The sequence below is a fragment of the Eurosta solidaginis genome, chromosome 2 (assembly GCF_040869045.1).
Source record: "Eurosta solidaginis isolate ZX-2024a chromosome 2, ASM4086904v1, whole genome shotgun sequence".
Taxonomy (NCBI): Eukaryota; Metazoa; Arthropoda; class Insecta; order Diptera; family Tephritidae; genus Eurosta; species Eurosta solidaginis.
In genome coordinates, this window is record NC_090320.1 from 281,575,692 (window position 1) to 281,597,377 (window position 21,686).

Genomic DNA, 21,686 nt, shown 5'->3' on the forward strand with positions numbered 1-21,686 from the left:
CAAAAACAAACAAATTTAAATTTTGTTAATTTTCACTCCATTTAATTTCTAAATAAAATTATAAGTTTTAGAGTAAAGCATTTAAGTATAAGATCATAATTTTTTAACTAATTCAAACTCTGAGCTTATTACAAAAGATTTCAAAATTAAAAAGAAATCTGAATCAATTAAAAAATATTGTGCAATAAAAAATCTATTGTAAAAAATTAAATCAAGGTTTGACGTCGTTCAAAGTTAAATTTTACTACAACGATTATAATTTCGAAAGTTGTAAACTTTGTGAAAAAAACTTAAAAAACTAAAAAAAAAGATTAAATAAGCTTTCTATTTTGGAAGAAAGATTTTTAATTTACTTCAAATAACCAAGTTACAGAAAAAACATTTTAGGCTGTATTTCGAAGGATCAAAAAAAATTAAAAAAAATTTCTGAAACCCTCTCAACATAATGTTCAAATTAAGGGGCGGACATTAGCAACTTTTTTTTTTGTATGGGGACCAACCCAGTCTAATATACATTAACCTGGATCGATTTGTTGGACGAAAGTTAACCGATATTGCGCCATCGATTTTTCGATAGGATTTGGGCTCAGGAAAAAAAACGCTGGTGATAACAGTTTTGAAAAAAAACTATTTTTTTGGGTTTTGGCGAGTGCTTTGGTCGAAAAATTTACCCTTTCGCCATTTTTTTTCGTAGGCTCGAAAATAATTTTTTTGGGTATGCGTAGTGCAACTTTTTTTCCTGAGCCCAAATCCTATCGAAAAATCGATGGCGCGATATCGGTTAATAAATCGACCCAGTCTAATATACATATATGCACGTATACAGTTACTCGTAACATAGAAGTGATAGTAACTCAAATTTTTTTCGTTAAATTTAGAAAAAAAAGTTGTCGTATGTTTTATAACAAAAAGAAAATAGAATAAGCATTTTCTTAACTCTGTTATTTAAAATTAAAGCAAATGACAATTGCAATAAAAGAAACACTAAGCAATGCCTGTGAAGTTGGCATACACAATCTCGCAAAAAAAACAATAACTGTTCTGAATAGGTCTGAAATAGTTCTGGAGTTCCTGGCTTTTTAGATAGAAAAAAAGGTTTTGAAATTTTAGTATGCCAACTTCACGCAGCTTACAAAATGCCGAAAATCGATAAACAAAAACTGTTATGAGTAGCTTTTCATTAGTTCTGGAGTTCCTGAAAAGGATAAAAAAGTTCTGCAGAATTGCGCCAAATATCCACATTTTTCAAAAATTTGGAAAATTCGAAAATTTGGAAAAAAGTCAAAAAATAGTTGTTCTGAGTAGGTTTTTAAAAGTTCTGGAGTTCCTGAAAAGGAGAAAAAAAGTTCTGCAAATTTACGCCAAATATTGACTTTATCCAAAATTCGAAAATTAAAAAAAACTTAAAATCAAAATAAAATTTGGTGTTTTGAGTAGCTTTTAAAAGGTTCTGGAGTTCCTGAAAAGGGCAAAAAAAAAAGTTCTGCAAATTTACGCCCAATATTCACATTTTTCCAAAAGTCGGTTTTTTTTTTTTTATTTTCAAAATCAAAAGGAATAATTGGTGGTCTGAGTGGCTTTTAAAAAGTTCTGGAGTTACAGAAAAGGAGAAAAAAAGTTCTGCAAATTTACGCCTAATATTGACATTTGTCCACCTTCACAGGCATCACTATGCACTCCTTAAAACTTGATTTGGACACGAGAAAAACTAATTTTTTTGTTTAATAACGAAAATGTTAAATTTTTCAAGAACTTGTTTTATTTTCAATAAAATATCTAAAATTGTTAAATATTTTATTTTGCTTTTTTCAGTATTCATAAAAAAGGTTTTGAATTTGGATATACTAATAAAAATATTTCAAAAATTTTTTTTTCAAAATTTTCAATAAAATCGTTTAAAAAAATTTAGTTAGATTATTCTAACGATAAAATTTATAAAATTCATTAATCTAATAAAAAAAGTTAGCATTTTTGAAAAAAGGGCAAGTTTTGATCAAGAAAATGTTCAAATTTCAATTTAATGTTAGAAATCGTATTTTTTTTTCTTTTAGTAAAAGTGTTTTGGCAAAACTTAGAAATAATAAAAATAAAAATTTTTAAACATAAAAATATATTTTCTGAATAAAAAACAGTTTGTATTAAAATAATTAATTTTTAACAAAAAAATTAGAAAAGTAAATTTTTTTTAAAATAACGTAAAAAGTTTTTTCTAAAAGCAGAAAAAAATTTGTTCATTTCAAGCTTAAAAAGTTTGAATTACATAAAAAACAGAAACTAGAAATATATTTAGATCAAAAACAAACTAATTTAAATTTTGTTAATTTTCACTCCATTTAATTTCTAAATAAAATTATAAGTTTTAGAGTAAAGCATTTAAGTATAAGATCATAATTTTTTTAACTAATTAAAACTCTGAGCTTATAACAAAAGATTTCAAAATTAAAAAGAAATCTGAATCAATTAAAAAATATTGTGCAATACAAAATCTTTGTAAAAAATTAAATCAAGGTTTGCCGTCGTTCAAACTTAAATTTTACTACAACGATTATAATTTCGAAAGTTGTAAACTTTGTGAAAAAAACTTAAAAAACTAAAAAAAAAAAGATTAAATAAGCTTTCTATTTTGTAAGAAAGATTTTTAATTTAATCTTGTAAAAATTTTACATCTTGAAATATTTTAAACTTTAGTTAAAATCGTATTAAATTTAAATTTCAGGTATGTATATAAACATTGTATAAAATAGTCTATAACATAAATAGAAACAATTTTAATATTTCAACCAAAAAAATGAAATTATTTAAAATAAAAAGTTTTCTTTCTTTATATTTCAATTTAAAATTAAAATTTAGTAGAAAGATTTTAATTGCAAATACTTGAAACTGTGCGGTAAAAGTTAAAGAAAAGCCAAAACAAATTTACAAAACTGCAAATATAAAAAAATCACTAAATTTTATATATTTTAAATAAAAATGTTGTACTTTAAATTTTCTATAATAGTTTTTAGTTTTGTAAAATAAAATTTTCTGAAATTTTAAAAATTTGTTCATAAATTTTCTTGTTGTAAAATTTTCAATTATTTTGCGCAAAATTATTTACACAAAAAATTTTTTTTTTTTTTTTGAAGTAAATCAAAATTTTCTATAATAGTTTTTAATTTTATAAACAAAATTTTCTCAAATTTTAAAAATTTATTCATACATTTTTTGTTGTAAAAAAAATTGTGTTCAATTATTTTAAGATAAAAATATTTCAGCAGTCCCCAAAGATTTAACAAGTTTTTAAATTCTTTTTTTTTTTTTTATTATTTTGGATATATTAAAATATAATAAAAAAAAAAAATTTTATTTCAATTATAGGCAGTTGTATGCATTAGATATTTGAACTCGCAGCTGACAATTGAGTTCAGCATGTTGACAAAGAAGAGAAAATGGCCATTAAGTGTTGCAAGGCGGCAAATTGTGTACGCAGCATGCAACGAGGCGATGGGAGATGACAAATAGAAGTGTGACGGCTATGATGCCAATAATGCCAGTGACGACGACAATGAAAAAAGCAAAAAAAAATTGTAACAACAATATACAACAAAATTATACAATTGCAATTTTATCGCACCATTTGATTTGCGAAAGTCAATAGAGCGACACGAAATAGAAGTTAGAAAAACTTGTCTAACAACGACAAATCCGTCGCCATTGGTGAAAGACAACAATAGCAACAACACGCGCTAGATCAGTAAAAAAAAATCACAAAGAATAAAATAAATATGTACATAAAAACGAAACGCACAGCAAACCCAGATAATTTAAAAGCTTTAACAAATAGCGCACGGGATATTGGCTCAATATGTTTAGATAAGCCGTGATTGTGCTACAGAGAAACAAAGAATGATAATGCAGCTGATCGCAAAACAAGAAAAATATATAAAACAAATTGCGAGTAAGAGAAAAGTTTTCTATTATGAGAAACACAAAAATAAAATGCAAAATCTTACAAAAGCCAATAAAGATCTTAACATTATTTCTACATAGCTTTCCTGATACTCCAACATTCATATTTGCATTTAAATAGAAAAACTCATTACAGTGCATTGGCATTCTCATATTAGTTGGCCGCAGACATTTGTTGTGGTTTTCTGTGCGTGATGATCGACAGCTGGAACAGATTAGGAATGGCAAGCGCTTAGCGACATGAGATATTCGTTGTTGCAACAAAAGCTCTATAGCAAAACCAAAGGCGGAGTGGGATGCTGTGGTTGCAGCGTCAGCGCATGATCTTTCAGTATATATATATATATTTTTTTTTTTTCATATGCAAATCATTGTATGGAAAGAGAAAATTCTTAAACGAGTCATAATTGCGGCTTGAAAATGAAACTAAATACATTTTTCTATCAACATTTTTATATCTTACTTGTGTACTGAATAGAAAATACAATAAAGTGCATAAAGAGATGGGAAAAGGAAAACGTTTTTTTTAATGTTTATATTTTGTTTGTTTTGTTGTTAAAAGGCCCGTAGTAGTAATACATCTTAATAGTCATGAGGCTTTCAGGCCAAATTTCATTTGAATTAAGAAACAGCCGTTATCGAATAGTGTGTCCGTCTGTGGTTCAGCTCAGGGTTCTTATTATGTAACTCGCTATAGTAATCCGGAGCCCGTAGGATCTACTTATTTCCGGATCAGCACAGTATACCGCAGACCCTACTCCTTCCACTACTTTGGAACCATCTGTGTGCACATGTATCGCCTCGTCCGCCATTTGCGCACCCTTGCGCCAACCGTCCACCTCTATTGTGGATCCCCTCGAAGCGCAGATAGGGAATCAGGTAGTCTGTTCGTCTTGTGATTGATGACGCTATACCACTATGGCCATATGGTCGGCGCTCAAGCTGCCCCGAGGTACCGAGCCTGGTTGCTGTTGTTAATGCTATGTTCTTTGCTACCAGGTCTACAGTTGGAATGTGCAGAATGGCATACATTGCAGCCGTTGGGGTTGTTTTCAGGGCTCCCGTAATGCTAAGCATCGATAGTCTGCATACCCCCTCTAATTTTTTGTATGTTATTTTTTGTGTGGCTTTCCACCAAACAAGAACTCCATAGTATAGAATAGGTTTTACAATCGCTGTAAAAACCCAATGAGAAAGAGAGGGCGATAAGCCCCACGTACACCCCAACATTCTTTTACATGCATATAGAGCCGTTGAGGCCTTCTTGACCCTCTCCTCCACGTTGAGCTTCCATGACAGCTTACTGTCTAGGATGATTCCTAGATATTTTGTACAAGGTTTCTCCTGTAAGGTCACCCCTCCTAACTTAGGCATATTAATACTATAGATCGTCATTCGTAAAATTTATTTAAAATTAAAAAAAAAGTGGCAACTCTGATAAAGGTTCCTAGAAGGCACACCTAAAAAAAGAGCTTCGAATACTGTATTGGCCCGTATACAAAATTTCCTACAAGTGGGTCCAGTTTTCGGGATAGTGCGGATATACAAAGCATTTTTTTTTCAGATAGGTGCCTTGTAAAGAGACTATAAATTTCATCTAAGCTGAGAACGCAGCTTAGCCGGTTAACTAAATGAAAAATGATATCCAAATACATATATGGAGCAGTTTTCGAGATGGTCGCGATTATAGAAATTATTATTTATAACAATACTAGAAGACCCGGCAGACGTTGTCCTGCCCTAAATTTGGCCTATCTGCATACATTTTAATAAGGTTTCTCCGTCTAACTCTGCCCTCCCCCCTCTTCACTTTTTCATAATCCTTTTATTCACTCCTCCCTCCGACTTTTTCGCTTCATCTATCTCCATCTTCATTTCATTCTATCTCTTTCTCAATCTCCTCTCTTTTCTCTTCTCTCAATTTCTTCTCATTCTTCTGCATCCCTTATTGCCTGTCCCAGAGGTTGGTATGTATTTTATTCCAGTCCCAGTCTCACTCTGAGTCTCAGTCCCAGTCCTAGTCCTAATCCCAGTCCCAGTCCGTCTCTGGGTAATATATTACTCTGTACTAAAGCACTCATCAACAGCTTTCATTTGATATCCATATTGTATAAACACTGTCTAGGCATTCACTGGCCCACGTTTTGGCCTATATCTCGAGATGCTAGTCACCCAGGGGTTTGAAAATTACGCTATACATAACTAAAGACTCTCCTGGATTAAAAAAAATCTCATAGTACCTCTAAATCGCGGGCCGCCTCAGAAACCCGGAATCGGTTCAGTAGTTTAGGAGTCAATCGCGCCCGAAAATGTTAAGATTAGGTGGAAACCCTGGGCGGTAGCTGTATTTAAAAATATGTCAATGGAAACACGGCGTAGGATCTCTTTTGTTTGACACCCATATCTAATTATATTTTTTTTTTTGTTTAAACAGATGGCAACTTTGTGGAAACACCCTGAGGAGCTGCACCTAAGTGAATGAGCCTAGAATGTGACGTAGTGCCTATATACAAAATTGTATCCATTTAGTTGTTTTCAAGGCAGTTACGAATATATGCAGAAATAAATATATATAAAGTGAGGTGGCAACCCTAGAGGGAAGCCCTACTTGAAAATAGATACTTTTAAAATAAAGTTCAAAAAGGTGGCAGGCTTGTATTGCTTGATACTCCCTAAAACTATGGGATAGTAGTTTCCTGGCTGTCGTAAGACCGAGGGGTTAGAGCTTATATACAGAGGATTTTGTAGGAGAATATTCTAAAGACACTGAGCTCATAAACCTCCTTATTATGATACTACATAACAGTAGCGTCTTACAGGCTCCTTATATAATGGGAAAATTTAAACCCTTAATCAGACTTTCATGCAAGTGTCGTTCTGGATTGCTGTATTTGCTTTCAGTAGATCGCACATCAAAATAGACCTCTAATGGACACCAGAGGTATTCATGAAACTGATAATGTCAAAGCTCTCTCGCTTTCGAGTGGTGCCAGATATCGCTGCTTAAGCTTTTCGATGACCTAATAAATGTAAGTATCTTAATGGGCCCACCATTCAACAAAACCTTAAGCAACCAGAGAAAGCTACAAGAATCTAAATTTTTCTGTTGCTTAGGCTTTGGAGTGGCTTATTCCCATTACGTTTTCTAGGGGAACTACAAACTGCCAATAAGAGTTTCCACCTTTTTTTACTTACACACAACAACGTAGTTCTTAAGTGCTTTAGGATTAAACAGGGAATTTTTTTTATTAGTAGTAGGTTGAATATTCATCACTTTTAATTGTAATCAAATAACTTTCCGAGGGATCTGCGAAAAGATGTCGTTGTTGTTGTTGTATTAACAGTGCTTCGCCCCATTCAATTGACGTGACCACTCACAAATTGTCATCAAAGTGCTCTAACGGGAGTCCAAGGAAACTGGCTATTTCAAAAGGGCGGAGATAGGTGTTAGAGGCGTAGGTGCCACATTACAATTGAAAAGATGGTTGGTGTCATGTGGGGACACATCGGATGGAGGACACACATTACGTATGTCGGGGTTGATTGGACAAGTAAGAGTTTAACCTGTTACAGTATCCAGGGCGAAGTTGGGCCAGGGTGACTCGTGTCTCTCTTGGTAGTGTGCTTTCTTCTTCTGTAAGGGCGGGATATTGCACATTAATAATGGGGTTCCCCGGCCGCGTCCTGGCAAACACGTTTACCGATTCTGTGTGGATTTGGCTTAGGGCCTGCTTATGCTTGTCTGGATCAAACGGCTGTGTTGGCAGGTGCCGGATCTCGTCATAGTGCTTATGGAAAAAGATGCGTCATTTAATTGCGCAATCAATTAGTAAAACATTTTTTTTTGCATTCGCAATCGACTGCTTTGATTACGATTGATATTAATAGAAAAAAAATTACCTGCAATCAATTTTATTGTAGTTTCACTTGTAATTATTTTGCTTGTAATCAAGCAGTACTGGACGATAAGTATTATACGTTAAATCGAATCCACCCACGATTATTTTAATAGAAATTAATAATTTTTTAAATTATGAATGCATTATACGATTAACTGATTCTAGCAAGCCTTTGAAGGTCAACCTATCTTGGTGAAAGCTTGCCAGTCTGTTACTAGTGTCGCGTATTAAGCTCAAGGAGCAACACCGTTGACGCGGTGGACCCGTGCGGGAATGAGGACGTATGCAGACCTAGGAATTTGGTGCGAGACTACTGCACTGTCATTAAAGATGCTCGAGATGCCCATACAACCGCTCCTAGGGTCCGCGGCTTACATCCACAGAATTTGGTTTTTATAGCGTTGGATGTAGCGATATAAGAATGTGCCCTGCATACTTTACTTCGGTTACATTCTTCAACAAGACCCCATCTAAGGCGACTTTTCACAAATCTCAAAGAGAGAGAAACGATTGCCGTTGATGTTGATAAGGACTGCTTAAATTGTAGCTTTTCGTTTCCGATAGAAGGCTTAAGCTATCTTAATGCGAAGTAGGGCGTATATTTATATTCTGATACGCCGTCAGACACACAAGCTCTCTAGTAAGACTATTGTGGGACCTATTGTCGAAGGTTTTCCTTATATCCAAGACGGCATTTGTGCGGTTAGTTGGTAGCCATAGTATCCTGTTACATCGTTGATCGAAATTTATACCCTGCTGTCAAAACAAAGAATATGGAAGTACTTTATGCCACTGCTTCGGAAATTCTCCTGGTTGTGTTCTTTTTCGGTTTCAGTTTCGGCAATCCTGCTTGCTCGGTTTTAAAAACCTTGCTGCCGCAGGAGTGGTCATATCCTCACACGAGGTTCTAAATGCAAATCTAAAATAATGTCTCATTCGGAAACGCCTCCCAAATTTTGTGCACTAATAAAATACATACATATACGCCCCCTATTAATAATTCCCAAAGTGATAGTAAAATTTTATGCGGCAAAGAGTCATATTACATATACATATATATGTATAAATAAACATATATAAACACTCACCCGATCATTTAATTGTTCATCGTTACGTTTACGCCGCGCTGGGGCGCGTACAATGCGCCCATCTGTGGAATCCATTACGGTTGGTGGTCCAGTTCCCCGTTTGCTCTAAAACTCCCCACTATTTTTTCAGTTAAATATTCACTAGGTTTTGGCCGTTTGGAACTTATACCGTGATCTTTTATATGATCGTGCGATTATTTGACGATCCACAAGCATGTACCACAATTTTTGTTGTTGCTGTCGTACGTTCAAAGCTTTTAACCGAACTGCAATATCGACTAATGAAGTTTTGAGGTTTGTGTCTTCGTTGACAAATGCTGTGTGAATTCAGGTAGCTTCCACTACTAAGTAAAGTTGCATTACACTGCTCATTTGTGGAATATGTGTTGAATATGTAACGGTGCTTTTAACAGCAATTTAGTCGAATGCGTTTCACTGAGTTGTAATTCGCGATTGATTTATAATTTGATTATTGTTTCCTTTTTTTTATCCATTTTTTTTTGCCAACTTATTCCGCAGTTAATTGTTGTCGTCCTCTTTTCGAAATTTTTGGCAGTTGCGTGTTTTAAATTTTAAAATATGCTTGTCATCGTTATTGAGGACACATTGTTGTATTCTTATTGGTTTCACAAAGTCGTCAATTTCTTTGTTTTCATTCAAATATATGTGTGTACATATGTAGTTAACTTGGAAGCAATCGTTGGAGCAGGAAGCTAAAAGAACAAAGAATAAAACAGAGACATGAGCCTTGACGTTGACTAATTAAGTAATTGCAGCAAACGAGAGAATATTCGGTGAATGAGTAATTTAATACATACATAAAATATATTCATCATTCGTATGCAGATATGTATGTATTGTATTGTATTGTATTTTATTAAACATTTTCCAGATGCATACTTATTAACCTAAGATTACAATATTACATTAAATAATTTCAAATTACTATGCAGCATAGGAAAAGTATATGGCATTTTTTATATTAAAGTTTAACATAGTTCTAAATGCCAGTCCTAGCTTTGGTATATTGTTTTGTGTGGGGTGTACAAAAATAAAAATTTCATAAAGAGTTTAAGTTATACATTAAATTAAATCATCAAAGATATGAAAGAGAATCAATACTAAATATTTGCAGCTTCCTAAGGTATGTACGGTTTATAGGGTCATCCTCAGCATCGTTTCTAATTCATAGTGATTATAACCAAAAAGATACAGCTTAACTTCTTTTCTAAATAAGTTGACATTTCTTATTACCTGTACAGTGGGAGGAAGGGAGTTGAAAAATTTGCACGACGTGTATGTGTAAAAACTTCTAAAGTGCGACGTCCTAGTATGCGGAATTTGTACCATCGGAAGTAGATTTCTTCGTAAGTTGTAGACTTCCGAAGGAAAGCTTTCCAGGTAGCCACACCGTATAAAGAATGTTTTTAAAACTTTGTAAAGATAGAGATGTCGACACGGAAATATATCTAGTTTCCTAAAATATAGCATAGAGTGAGACCTATAGTTTGCACTACAGATTCGCCTTATAACCCCCTTTTGAATTGTTACCACTGCTGACAGCTTATTAGCCGAAGCGCCGCCCCAGCATGTGATACCATATTGCAGTTTAGATTGAAATATTCCGTAGTAAACTGTTTTTAAAGTGGATATTGAACATAACTTTTTCAGACGATAAAAGTGACGAGTGGTATATAGAAAGTATTTTTTTAGAGCATTAATGTGCTCAGACCAACTCAAGCGGTTGTCTATTATAATTCCTAGGTACTTGAAATTCTCAACAACTTCAACCCTGAAGCAGCTCTCACTACAGTTTCTATTACAATCAAAAGATCTCATCGCGTCACTTTGAGTGCACGCTATATGGTGCATGTTAAAGCGAGAGCACACTGCGGAGTGAAATATGACATCATAACTTGGTTGTTCTTTGAGAACATGACTGAAATACATAAGTCTAGTTTTACTACTTACAATCAGTTTGTGTGAAGCGAACCAGGTTCGTAACAAATGTATATCATGGTTAATGTCACATATTAATTCAAAGTAATTCGGTGTACTGTACGCAATTGCAAGATCGTCTGCAAAGGCAGTGGCCTTGCCTCTCAATGGAAGCTTAAATATTGAATTAATATAGACCAAGAACAATATTGGACCAAGAACTGAGCCTTGGGGAACACCCAGATTAACAAGCTGTAAGCTACTGTAGCTACATTCTACTTTAACTTTTTGTGTTCTGCCCGATATATACGATTTAAGCCACTTATGCATAACACCGCGGAATCCTGCACTATATAATTTATCCAATAGTACACCCCTATCGACCATATCAAAAGCTTTTGTTATGTCCACAAAGAGACCAGCACAACTTCTTTTTTCATCCAGAGCTTTGTAGACGTTGGTGCAAAAATCTAGCAAAGCGTCTTCTGTTGAAAGGTCAGAACGAAAGCCAAACTGCATGGAGCTAAAAAAGCTCGCTTTATTTAGAAAATTAACAATTCTGGTTTTAACAGCCTTTTCAAAAACTTTAGATATGGCCGAGAGTAGTGAAATAGGTCTGTAATTATTAACATCTTTTTTATCCCCTTTTTTCAAGATCGGAATTACAATCGCACATTTCAAACCATCGGGAAAAATACCCTGAGTAATGCTGGTGTTGAATAAGTATATCAGTATATCAACCACATTAAAATATATCTTTTTTAAAATTAAATTGGAAATACCATCCTCACCGCATGAACTAGAGTTTTTTAAGGTTTTTATAATGCTTATAATTTCGAAACCTGTGATAGGGTCAAAAAAGAAGCTATTTCGAGCATATTGGCCCGATGGTAAATGGGTCGCAAACCGACAATTGCAGTTAGTTAATACTGTGTTCCCAACCGTTGTAAAGTGCGTGTTAAGTTTATTAGCTACTTCCACAGCATCCGTAATCGACTGACTTCCAGCTTGTAATGCTATTCGCTCATTATCTTTTTCACCGTTTCGATTAAGAAGATTATTGACAACTTCCCATTCTTTCCTAATATTACCAAGTGCTGAATTAAACTTGTTTCGAAAGAAGTGTTCCCGCGTCAGTCGTATGGCCTTATTGGTGCTATTACTTATTTTGTTGTATCTAGTGCGGAGCCTTCTATTACTAGGATACTTAGCACATTTTTTTCTTAGTTGGTTTTTGAGCTTTATTTTCTGTAGGAGATCCCGAGTAATCCAAGGCTTAAGTCTCACATTTTTTTTACGATTATTTACAGTATACGAAGAGTTGAGAATGTGCGCGTTTAAGGTATCTAAAAATATGTAAAAAGCTACTGATATGTCATTTTCAGCGAGGACATTCGACCAACTTTCGAAACATAGCTTATGGTTCAGCATAGGGAAATTAACTTTGGTATATGATTTCTGAACGCGATTTGCTTTTGGTTTGTCGAAAACAATTCCAAATATTTGCAAACCCGTCATCGTGTGATCAGTTATTTGCAAGTCAATGTTAAAACTATTACAATATCTATATGGTACAGCATTAAAGCGGCAAAAAATATGATCAATACACGTACCCGAACTTAAGCGCGTCGGCTCATTAATATAGGAAGTATAACCATTTCCAGCCATCAAGGCCAAATAATCGTCAGTTGTATTACAGTGATGCAAAAGGTCTAAATTAAAATCACCCAGTATGAAAAAGTTTGTAGTTTCTTCACACAGCACGAAACTGGAGTATTCTTGAATAAATACAGAAATAGGAACAGATTGTAGTCTGTATACCCCTAGGAAAACAAATTGTTCGCCTTTTATATTAAGAGAAAGTTGTAGCATATCAGCACTATAAAGATTTTTACTTACTGAGGTACACTCATAAGTATCGCGCACAAAGGCTCCAACACCTCCCGCACTGTATCTATCATTCGCATTGGCATAAAAATTGAAATGAGGTATGCTGTAGTCACTTACTTCATAAGAATATATCCAAATTTCCGTTAAAAATATAATATCTGGTAGGCAACCTAATGCATCGATATGACTTAAAAATAAATCAAAATTCTGCCTAAGGCTACGTATATTCTGATGCACAACTTTTATATCGTTAGAACCTACTGAGGGCGCTTTATGAAAAAAATTTTTGCTAGCGATGATTGGGTTATCATCAATCAGAACGTCAACAAACATCGAAGAAAAATAAATGAAGAAAAAAAGAACAAAGAGTATAGCTACAGAGTAGCTAATCAACAATAAATTTGATGTCTTCAAAAGTTCTGATGTTGATAACCCTCTCATTTTCTGCTCTTTTTAATAGGAAGCTCGATTTCCCTAACCATAAATATTTGTAGTGTTTCTCTTTCTTTAATTTATATGCTGCCGTAAACAAAGCTCGATTAAAACCCGTGAGTGCATCATTAATATATATTTTGCTATTGCTAGTTCCATCAAACATTCGCGCTGTCAGCTTACGTGCTTTTGTTTTTCTCGCTGCCATAACTCTCTTCTTGGTATCAGTTGAGGAGAAATGCACGCGTATAACACTGCGGGTGAGCGAAGCGTCATTTTTTTGCTTTATGCTTCTTACTACGTATGTATGTATGTGTCTAACAGTTGTAACAGTTGGAGCGAGGTTCTTTTGAATTATGGCATGATTCATTTTCAGACGTTAACATTTCTGGATTAATCAATGGAAAGTTTCATACATGATAAACAAATGGTCTTAAAACCTTAAATTGGTAAGTATGTATGTATTAGAGGTTTACGCCGGTCACTTAATCGGCGGCGGCGGCGTAGGCTCTAATATATACCGGCGGCGGCGGCGTGTCCGGCGCGCCGACAAAGTGATCGGCGTAAACCTCTGAATTGAATGGCTGGACTTCAGAGTATCACACTGTCCACCACTAATGAATATGGAAACATACTGCTGACGTCAATGGTATGTTTGACGATCTGGAACAAAATCATTTAACTTGCGGATCAGTATTTGGGAGGCTTGTAAAGCGAAAATTTAAAAGAATAATATTTGGAAAAATTTTGTTTATATGTATGTATGAATTTAAGGAAATCGACGTTTCGGCCATTTCGGTAAGATCCGCGTTTTCTGCCTCTCGCGGATCGTTCAGAAAATTTTCTTGCAGTGAGAGGGAGAAATACTTAAAATGGTAACACTTTTGTAGCGTAGTTTCACTGAAGATGTTCTGGGCTAACTATAATACCCGTCGTCGGCACGATTTCTTTAAATCATGTGTGGCTCCTTGTTGGTTACGCACAAAGGCGACTTACGGTTGCTATTGATGGTCTATTAAAAGTCATGACTCTCGTGGCACAGTTTTAGCGATTAGCATCAATGCTGGCTTATTGTTGATCGCACCAAAGGGCGCCTTCAATTTTTTCGGCTCTTTCTAAGAGCTACAATTCCCGATGTGCGAACAGTAGCAATCCCGGCCACCAGTCGCTACCACGCATCCTGGCCCTTATACAATATGCCAGCACAGAAACTATAGGATTGCGACTTCGAACTCATACCTTCGTCGACGTCACTTTCCTAGAAGCTCTAGGTGTAGCTCCGAAGACTTTCTGACGGATGTTTTTGTCGTGCTATGCTTCCGAGCTACACCAAAAAAACCCCTTGTAACATTAGGAAGTAACTATTCATAAGCAGTTTAAGTGGATATCATTGCGTAACTCATGGGTCAAAATCGTATAATCCTTGGCTCATCTACATAATTTAAACTTGCAAGGACCGTGGATAAAAGTTTTAAAATGTAGACCAAAATTTGCATACGTTTGTGTTCGATAAATTTACTTCAATAGTCTTCATTTCCGGTCTTATGATATAAGAGCTCATTATGGATGACCGCCTTCAGTTTTCAGACTAGCTCGACTATGCCCTACGTTAGGGTAGCAGAACACCCGGTCATCTGTTCGACTGTCCTGAGAAAGCTTTTGCTTCACCAGAGTGTGCTTGCGAAGGACAAAGCCTCACCTGGTAAATATATGTGCTTACGTATTCACATTTGCAACAGGATCCGTAACGTGTAGGTGATATTTAAATTTGGTTGATAGGCTAGAATCACTGTGACTCACTCCAAGGGACTGATTGGGGATAGGGCCACCAACTTTAGGAAATGTCAAACCGGGAGACTTGGGTGTCGAATGATGAAGTGTGAAAATCAAAATTATGATTTGAAACGCTCTTTTATAGTTAAGCAAATAAAGTGATTTTTCCAACCCTTCTCATACATGTTGAAGATATATACAACTTAACTATGAGCTGAGAATCATTTCAAAGGAGAATTTAAACCACTGGAGCATACTAAAGGATTTTGCATCACTGATTTCCCTTATTCTTTCGGCCACTCGGGATATAAAATTAACTTGAGGACATTTTGAAAATGTGTTCTACATTTTGGGACATTTTATTTAAATTCATTGTTATTTATTAATTTTTTGAAAAAATTATGCGAAATGAGCTTTTAAATTTATTATGTATAACTTTTCTTTAAGTGTTTTATTTTAATAACTTGGTGAATTCGGTAATGCGAAATCCGGCATTGGAAGCGCCTGTTTTCTCAAATAACTTTTGAACGGTTAGAAAGTATTAAATTTCGCAATAGGATTTTTATAACTGGCAGTGATACGCATCCCTAGATACCCCTTTCGACCATATCGGACCAATTTTCGAGACGAACAATAAATGGCCTAGACAGTCTTAAATGAGTATAAAATATAGTAACGCGCCGAACGCCGCCGCCGCCGCGCCGATAATTTTGACAACCGGCGGCGGCATATATCTCTAGTATGTATGTTTCAGACTACGTAAAACAGAACTTAAATAAATTCTGAATTAGGTTGATAATCATTATCTCTTGAGACAACAAATCTCAGACAGATCAATTGATATTTGCGAGTTAGTTTTTAAATTTTTTTCTATTTGAGCAGATAGTTTCTAGCCTATTTTCAAAAATTCGAAAGATCATTGCAAATATAACAAACAAAAGATTAGTTAGGCTAAGCAAGTGACTAGGTTCCAGAGTAGGCAAATTCCGCGTATTATGTGGAACAACATGATATGTGGCTGTGTCTGCTCAGTAGCAGCGGTGACAGAAGTGCAACATGAACCAAATCGCATTTGCAAATCACCAATAGCAGCACTCACAGATCTAATTACAGCTCTCCTCATAACGGAACAATCAGCTACGACAGTAGGAATCAATCAAATCGTGATATGTGCAGCTATCAGGGCTGATTACATTCAACACGGCGTTTACAGAGCCACCCCTACTACAATAAAGAAAAGCTTGACGACAGCCGTAACCAAGCATTGACTACTTGATTACTTTGAACGCGGCAACCACAAATATAAATTATAGCAAACAAAAATTAATTTAACAGATGTTGCTTTGTAGCCGCCGTCGTGAATGTAATCAGGCCTATCTACTGCTAGATGCCGAATTATGGCATTTTACTGTGTCGTGAACTGTGATTCGCATTATCGGTTGCGAACGAGACGCAAAGTTGCTTGCGCGACGTAAGATCGAGTCCTTGCTTTAATTTAAAGATGGTCTGGCAATTTATTGCCCCCACCCAACCCATCACTTTACTACGGCTATGCGCTGAGAGAGTTTGCATAATATTTCTGGGTTAACTACTAGTAAAGTCTTTGGGATCTTTTTGCAGACTAAAATCAGAACGTCAAAAAAAGCGGAGGTGCGCAAAAAATGCAACGTTTTGAGCACCGGAACGGCCCGGATTCAAAAAAGTACTGCGATTAAAACACCACTCTGCAAATCGACGCCAAATCGTTTTCATCGCTGTCACTATTTTTCAACTTAATTAAGTATACGCATTTTATGGTTTTGTGTGCATAAAAAATAAAAGAAATGTAACATCGGGACAAAATCTTTTTAAGTAGCAACCTGGTGAACGGCCAGGGTACTTACTACGTTCACTGAGGCTTAGTCAAATTTTTTTAGAACTTTTCGGACTTCCTTTTATTATATTTTGTGATAGGGTTTGGGGATTATTTAGGACATGAATATGTTTTGGAGGCCTCATCTGGTGGATAGGGCTAGGCTTGCATCCCTTGCTTTACACTGCTGCAGTGGGGCCAGAGAATGCAGCTGGAGACTCTCGCCCAGGGTGGTAAACCGTCTTTATTAGATGATAGGCCAGACGGCTCTGTGGGGTGCGACTACTAAGTGGAACGCAATGGGCTCGGTGAGAGTTAGCCAAAAGTCAGTGTCCATGTAACGGACAAGGGCTGGTTAGTATCAGCGACGCTCTTAGAAAAACATCTACCTCACCATTCAACTTCATGCTAAACATATATACGGGGGATATGGTAGACAAGGGGTTGTGGTTCGGTCATTGATTAAAATCATATAATAAATATAGCCTTTCTCACTTTACCTTAGATGGGACAGGCTATTGTCTGTCAACAGCTGCTGATAATGCAGGATTTAGATTAGGCATTGGCTCGGGAGGACTGGGGGAAAGCTGGTATATGGTGTCGTGTATTGAACATCTATTCGGTTTGAAAAACTAAAATTAAAACCCGCATTTCAAGCGTGGTGCGATCGATACTATTTTGTGATTAAGATTAAACAGGAGGGGGGGGGGGGGGGGGAGGGGGGGTTATCTGTGGTCTTTTTTCCAAAAGACCTGCTTATAAGCTTAAACATAATCTAAGTACTATGGGGACGTAAAAAAGGGCCATGCGCCATACAAAATTGAATTCTCGGTAGCTACCTCTAAATATTCTTCAAAAAAATTGAGAAAAATACGGAAATAGTTTCTTAGGATAGAGAAGCAATTGAGATGGTGCCCTACCAAAAATCAGGAAAAAATAATTTTGCACACGTTTAAGGACCACCCTACTACACTATATAAGCTTTCATTGCAAGAAACCCTGTTCAAATATTTTATTTCGTTCATATTTTCAATCGCTTGAGTCTCATCAATATTACAAGTTGACCTTTTAATTTCAAAAGAAGTAAGTCAAACTCAAATAAATTGAGAATTACAAAATCGAGTAGGAAGATGCTGGCATTGACAGCGTTAAAAGGAAACTCAAATACAAGACACAACTTACAGCGATACATAAAGTACATATAAGTGTGAATACACAGAATTAAAAGGTGGCATACAAGGGTTGGTCGATAAAAACAAATTAATTTCTTTTTCGAATCTTAAAGGAAACAAACAGACATCATGTAAAGAAAGTACAGAAGTCGTAGTCCTTTGGCGAATATGAATCTGGATATCAGCACCTTCAGGTACTACTTCCATTGTAAGATGGACGTTATATATATAGAACGTTATTTATATTTCCAGTTAAAATACTAAGGCATAAAAACAAATAAAAAATGTGGTACATTATTGGTAGTCCCTTGTATGAATTTGTCGAAAATTTAGACGGTTACCCAAACAACTATCTACACTATTTTGGCAATCAATTGAATATGTGAGAAATGTGACAAATAATGAATGAGTTTTAAGGATACCTTGTGGTAAATATATTGGTTTGAATAGAGAAATATGTAAAGTAAAATTTCAATGTTTGAGATTGAGAGAAATAGGTGTGGAGATGGAGCAAAATGAAAAATGAGGAAATATAAAAACTTTTGGAAAAGGAGCTTATGACGAATTGCTAGTTTTTGACAGAAGGAATTCAAAACATTATCTTTTAATATTTAATTTATTATTACTGTAGCGAATTTAAGACATTCTTAATTATTTTGCACCTTCTGTTATCGTTGGAATCGCTGAACTGTCGAATAAATAACTCAAATATTCAGTATATCAAAATGTTATTTAAATACAACTCTACTGAAGTAGTACTTCACAATTCCATTACTCCCCCACTTCAATACTACTGATTGATTATTCCTTAATTTACGCTGCTTCTATACTATATGCTGCATATTTCTCCAACGGTCTAGACTTTTCACGAACAGCCTTCTCGAACAGCTGCTTGTTTATTTCCATTTTGTTTTCATGTTATATGCGTGCATATGTGTGAGTAATAACTTCTGTTCTAAGATGATGATTACATGATATTTGATTGTTTCTCTTTTTTTTTCGGTCTTAGCTGCTGACTACATGTACATATGTATGTGAAATATTCTCTTCGCTCTTAGCTTCACTGTGGCTGCTTGCTTTGATGTTTACATGTATATGCGGCTGCTTGCTTTGAAGAACCATTTTCATAAACAAATTTAAGCCAAAGCCACGGATATACCACCATTTAGAGGACGGGCGGCTCTTTAAGGAATAAGGGCCACTTCGGATCATTTCCAAATCATTTTTGAATTATGATGAGGCTTAGAAACAACATTGGTATTCATTCTTTTACAAAACATATCGGGATTTTATCATTATTTTGGAATAAGTATGTGAGGAGTTTTGGAACTACTCAAGAATATTTCCGTCATATTTTTGATTCATTTCGAAAATATTCCTCCTTTCGAAATAGGGCTTGCGGCCTTAAGAAGGACATACATTGCATTGTTCAAATTTCACAAAAGGGCATCGTTGTCTTATCAGACCGCGTATAATGTATGTTTGAAACTGTTTGTTCTTTCGAAAACTAAATAAAAGGCGTGTCTACTCGGGAAGTTCGATGTGTAAACATACAGATATGCATCTTGAAAACTAATGTTTTGTTAATGATTACAAATCGATAACACACCGTTAAAAAATTGGTAGCAATCTGATAACAAATTTACAAAATATTGACGTTTTTTAGAAAAATAATCGAAAAAATTTAGAAATAAATCCATTATTTTTTGATGCCAAAATGATAACTTTTGGATAGAAAATTAGTAACTTGGCCATGCAAAGATACACGCAGCGTGACGATTTGGCAAAATGCTTAGTATTTTGTAAATTTCACAAAGTTGATGGTCGTCACAATGTTGCAATTTAATTAAATAATAAAAACAAAACACAAACGCATTACGTTGCCGGAACTAAACGTAGACAAAAGTGCTTACTTACGCATACTTTGCCTAATTTGGTAGGCCGGCAATACTTTATTATTCACCGGCTGATCTGCCATATAACCAGCACCACCACTCCCCAACGAAACGGACGCCTGTGATGGACAACCAAATTAGAATAATAAAATACGTCCCTTATTTGGGGTTTGGCAAATGAGTATGCGAAGTGGAATTCAAACGAAAGGAAAGAAAGACAAAGTGAAGAATATTATTATGTCAGTGAGTAGCTTTTGAAATAAAATTAAACCGAAAACGTCACAATTTTGCTATTCACGTGGCCATATGCCCTTATTTGGCCTAAGAGCATTTTAATTGATTGTTTATTGTAATGCCACTCAGTTTTAGTTGATTAGAATAGTGAATGTTGTCTTCATTTTATGGTAAATTAACTTGGACAATAAATTAAGAAATGACAATGTTGCTAATTGTCGCTTGGGTATACGCCTTAAACATTTTCACTGACCGTGTGGCTTCAGCTTATTTGTACACCCATAATAACGCTATGACGTATTCGAAATGCATAACACCTTGCGACAGTGAAAACATACTTCTTACTAAGAATTTCGAATACACTCTCAAAACAATTTTTCATGGGCATGGAACTATATTGTAACGAATTTACTGCAATTCCCCTTATTTGCAACCTTCTGCTAACGTTCGAATCAGTAAACTGTTGAATAAATAACTCCACTATTCAATAATGCAAAATGGCCTTTATTAAAGTACTGCTATTGCTCGCCAGATAGCGTCTTAAATCAAACTGATTGTCGTGCCTCTACTGTTGCTGCCTTTTATACTCTGTGATTTCTCTCGGCGCTTTCATTTCTAGAATTTACTAGTTGGTTATCAGTTATAAAATTACTACGTTTATAGCTTCTCATTTGCGCGTGTATATGTGAGCACAATTATAATTGCATACTTTTGGGAGCATCTCAGATGAGATATCTGCATGTGTTTGTACGTCTCTTCTCCGCTGCGTGTAGACATAATCATTGATTTAATGATGTGCATAAAATTCACTACCTAGCATCGGCTTAGAGATGATAGTATCCCTTATTGTTGCTAATATTCGTGACAATATGTTAGGTTAAACTGTCCGGTCCATGAGGACCTCACATAGACCGATTGAGTTCATAGTGTTACCAGAAGTTTGCTCGAATACCAGACTGAAAAACCTTATCAAAAACCAGGACCAATGTTATAAACAAACCCGTCTTCTTTGCAAATACGAGAAGCTAATTGCTGTGTCACTCCTAACAGCTGGAGATTTGATATGACGAGCCCAGAACACAAGCACAATACGTGCACGATGGATCCTCTTGCATCCCGCACTTTCTGTAACTGCTATCATTGAAGAAAACTTATTAAAAAGCATGTGGCTCCAGACGGCAGTGTCCAATCAGAATACCCGTCGGGAGCCTACAGTCCTCTTTTTTCAATGATAAGAGTAACTTTGTTAGTTTAAGGTCGTGATATTTGCACATAATAGTCGACATTTTGTAGTCCCGCGCCTGGATCGTTGCCTTTGCTAATTTATTTGCTTTCATGCTCCGGAATCCTATATAGATGTATATTTCCCTCTATCCCAATTCCGCCTAGGTATTAAACAAAAATTAATGTAAGGCGCAATAAACTCCGAAGAGATTTTAGACTGATCTTCCCTGTAGGTATTATTAACACCTAACACACTTTTAGTCGTGCTATGCGAAGTTAATGGCTTAATTGCTGCATGGTTGTTAATATGAAAGTTGACGCGGCTGCAGTTTATGCTCTTT

General features: G+C 35.3%; 1 protein-coding gene across 10 annotated transcripts in view; it reads right to left on the reverse strand.

Moving 5' to 3' along the window:
- The window catches only part of Wdr62 (WD repeat domain 62), a 378,801-nt gene that overhangs the window by 219,770 nt on the left and 137,345 nt on the right, over positions 1–21,686 (reverse strand). For all 10 annotated transcript variants that reach the window (XM_067768221.1, XM_067768222.1, XM_067768217.1 and 7 more), the window contains one exon: positions 8,936–9,648. In XM_067768221.1, coding sequence (XP_067624322.1) covers positions 8,936–9,010 — 75 coding nt within the window. In that variant the 5' untranslated portion in view covers positions 9,011–9,648. The remainder of the gene's footprint in view (positions 1–8,935; positions 9,649–21,686) is intronic.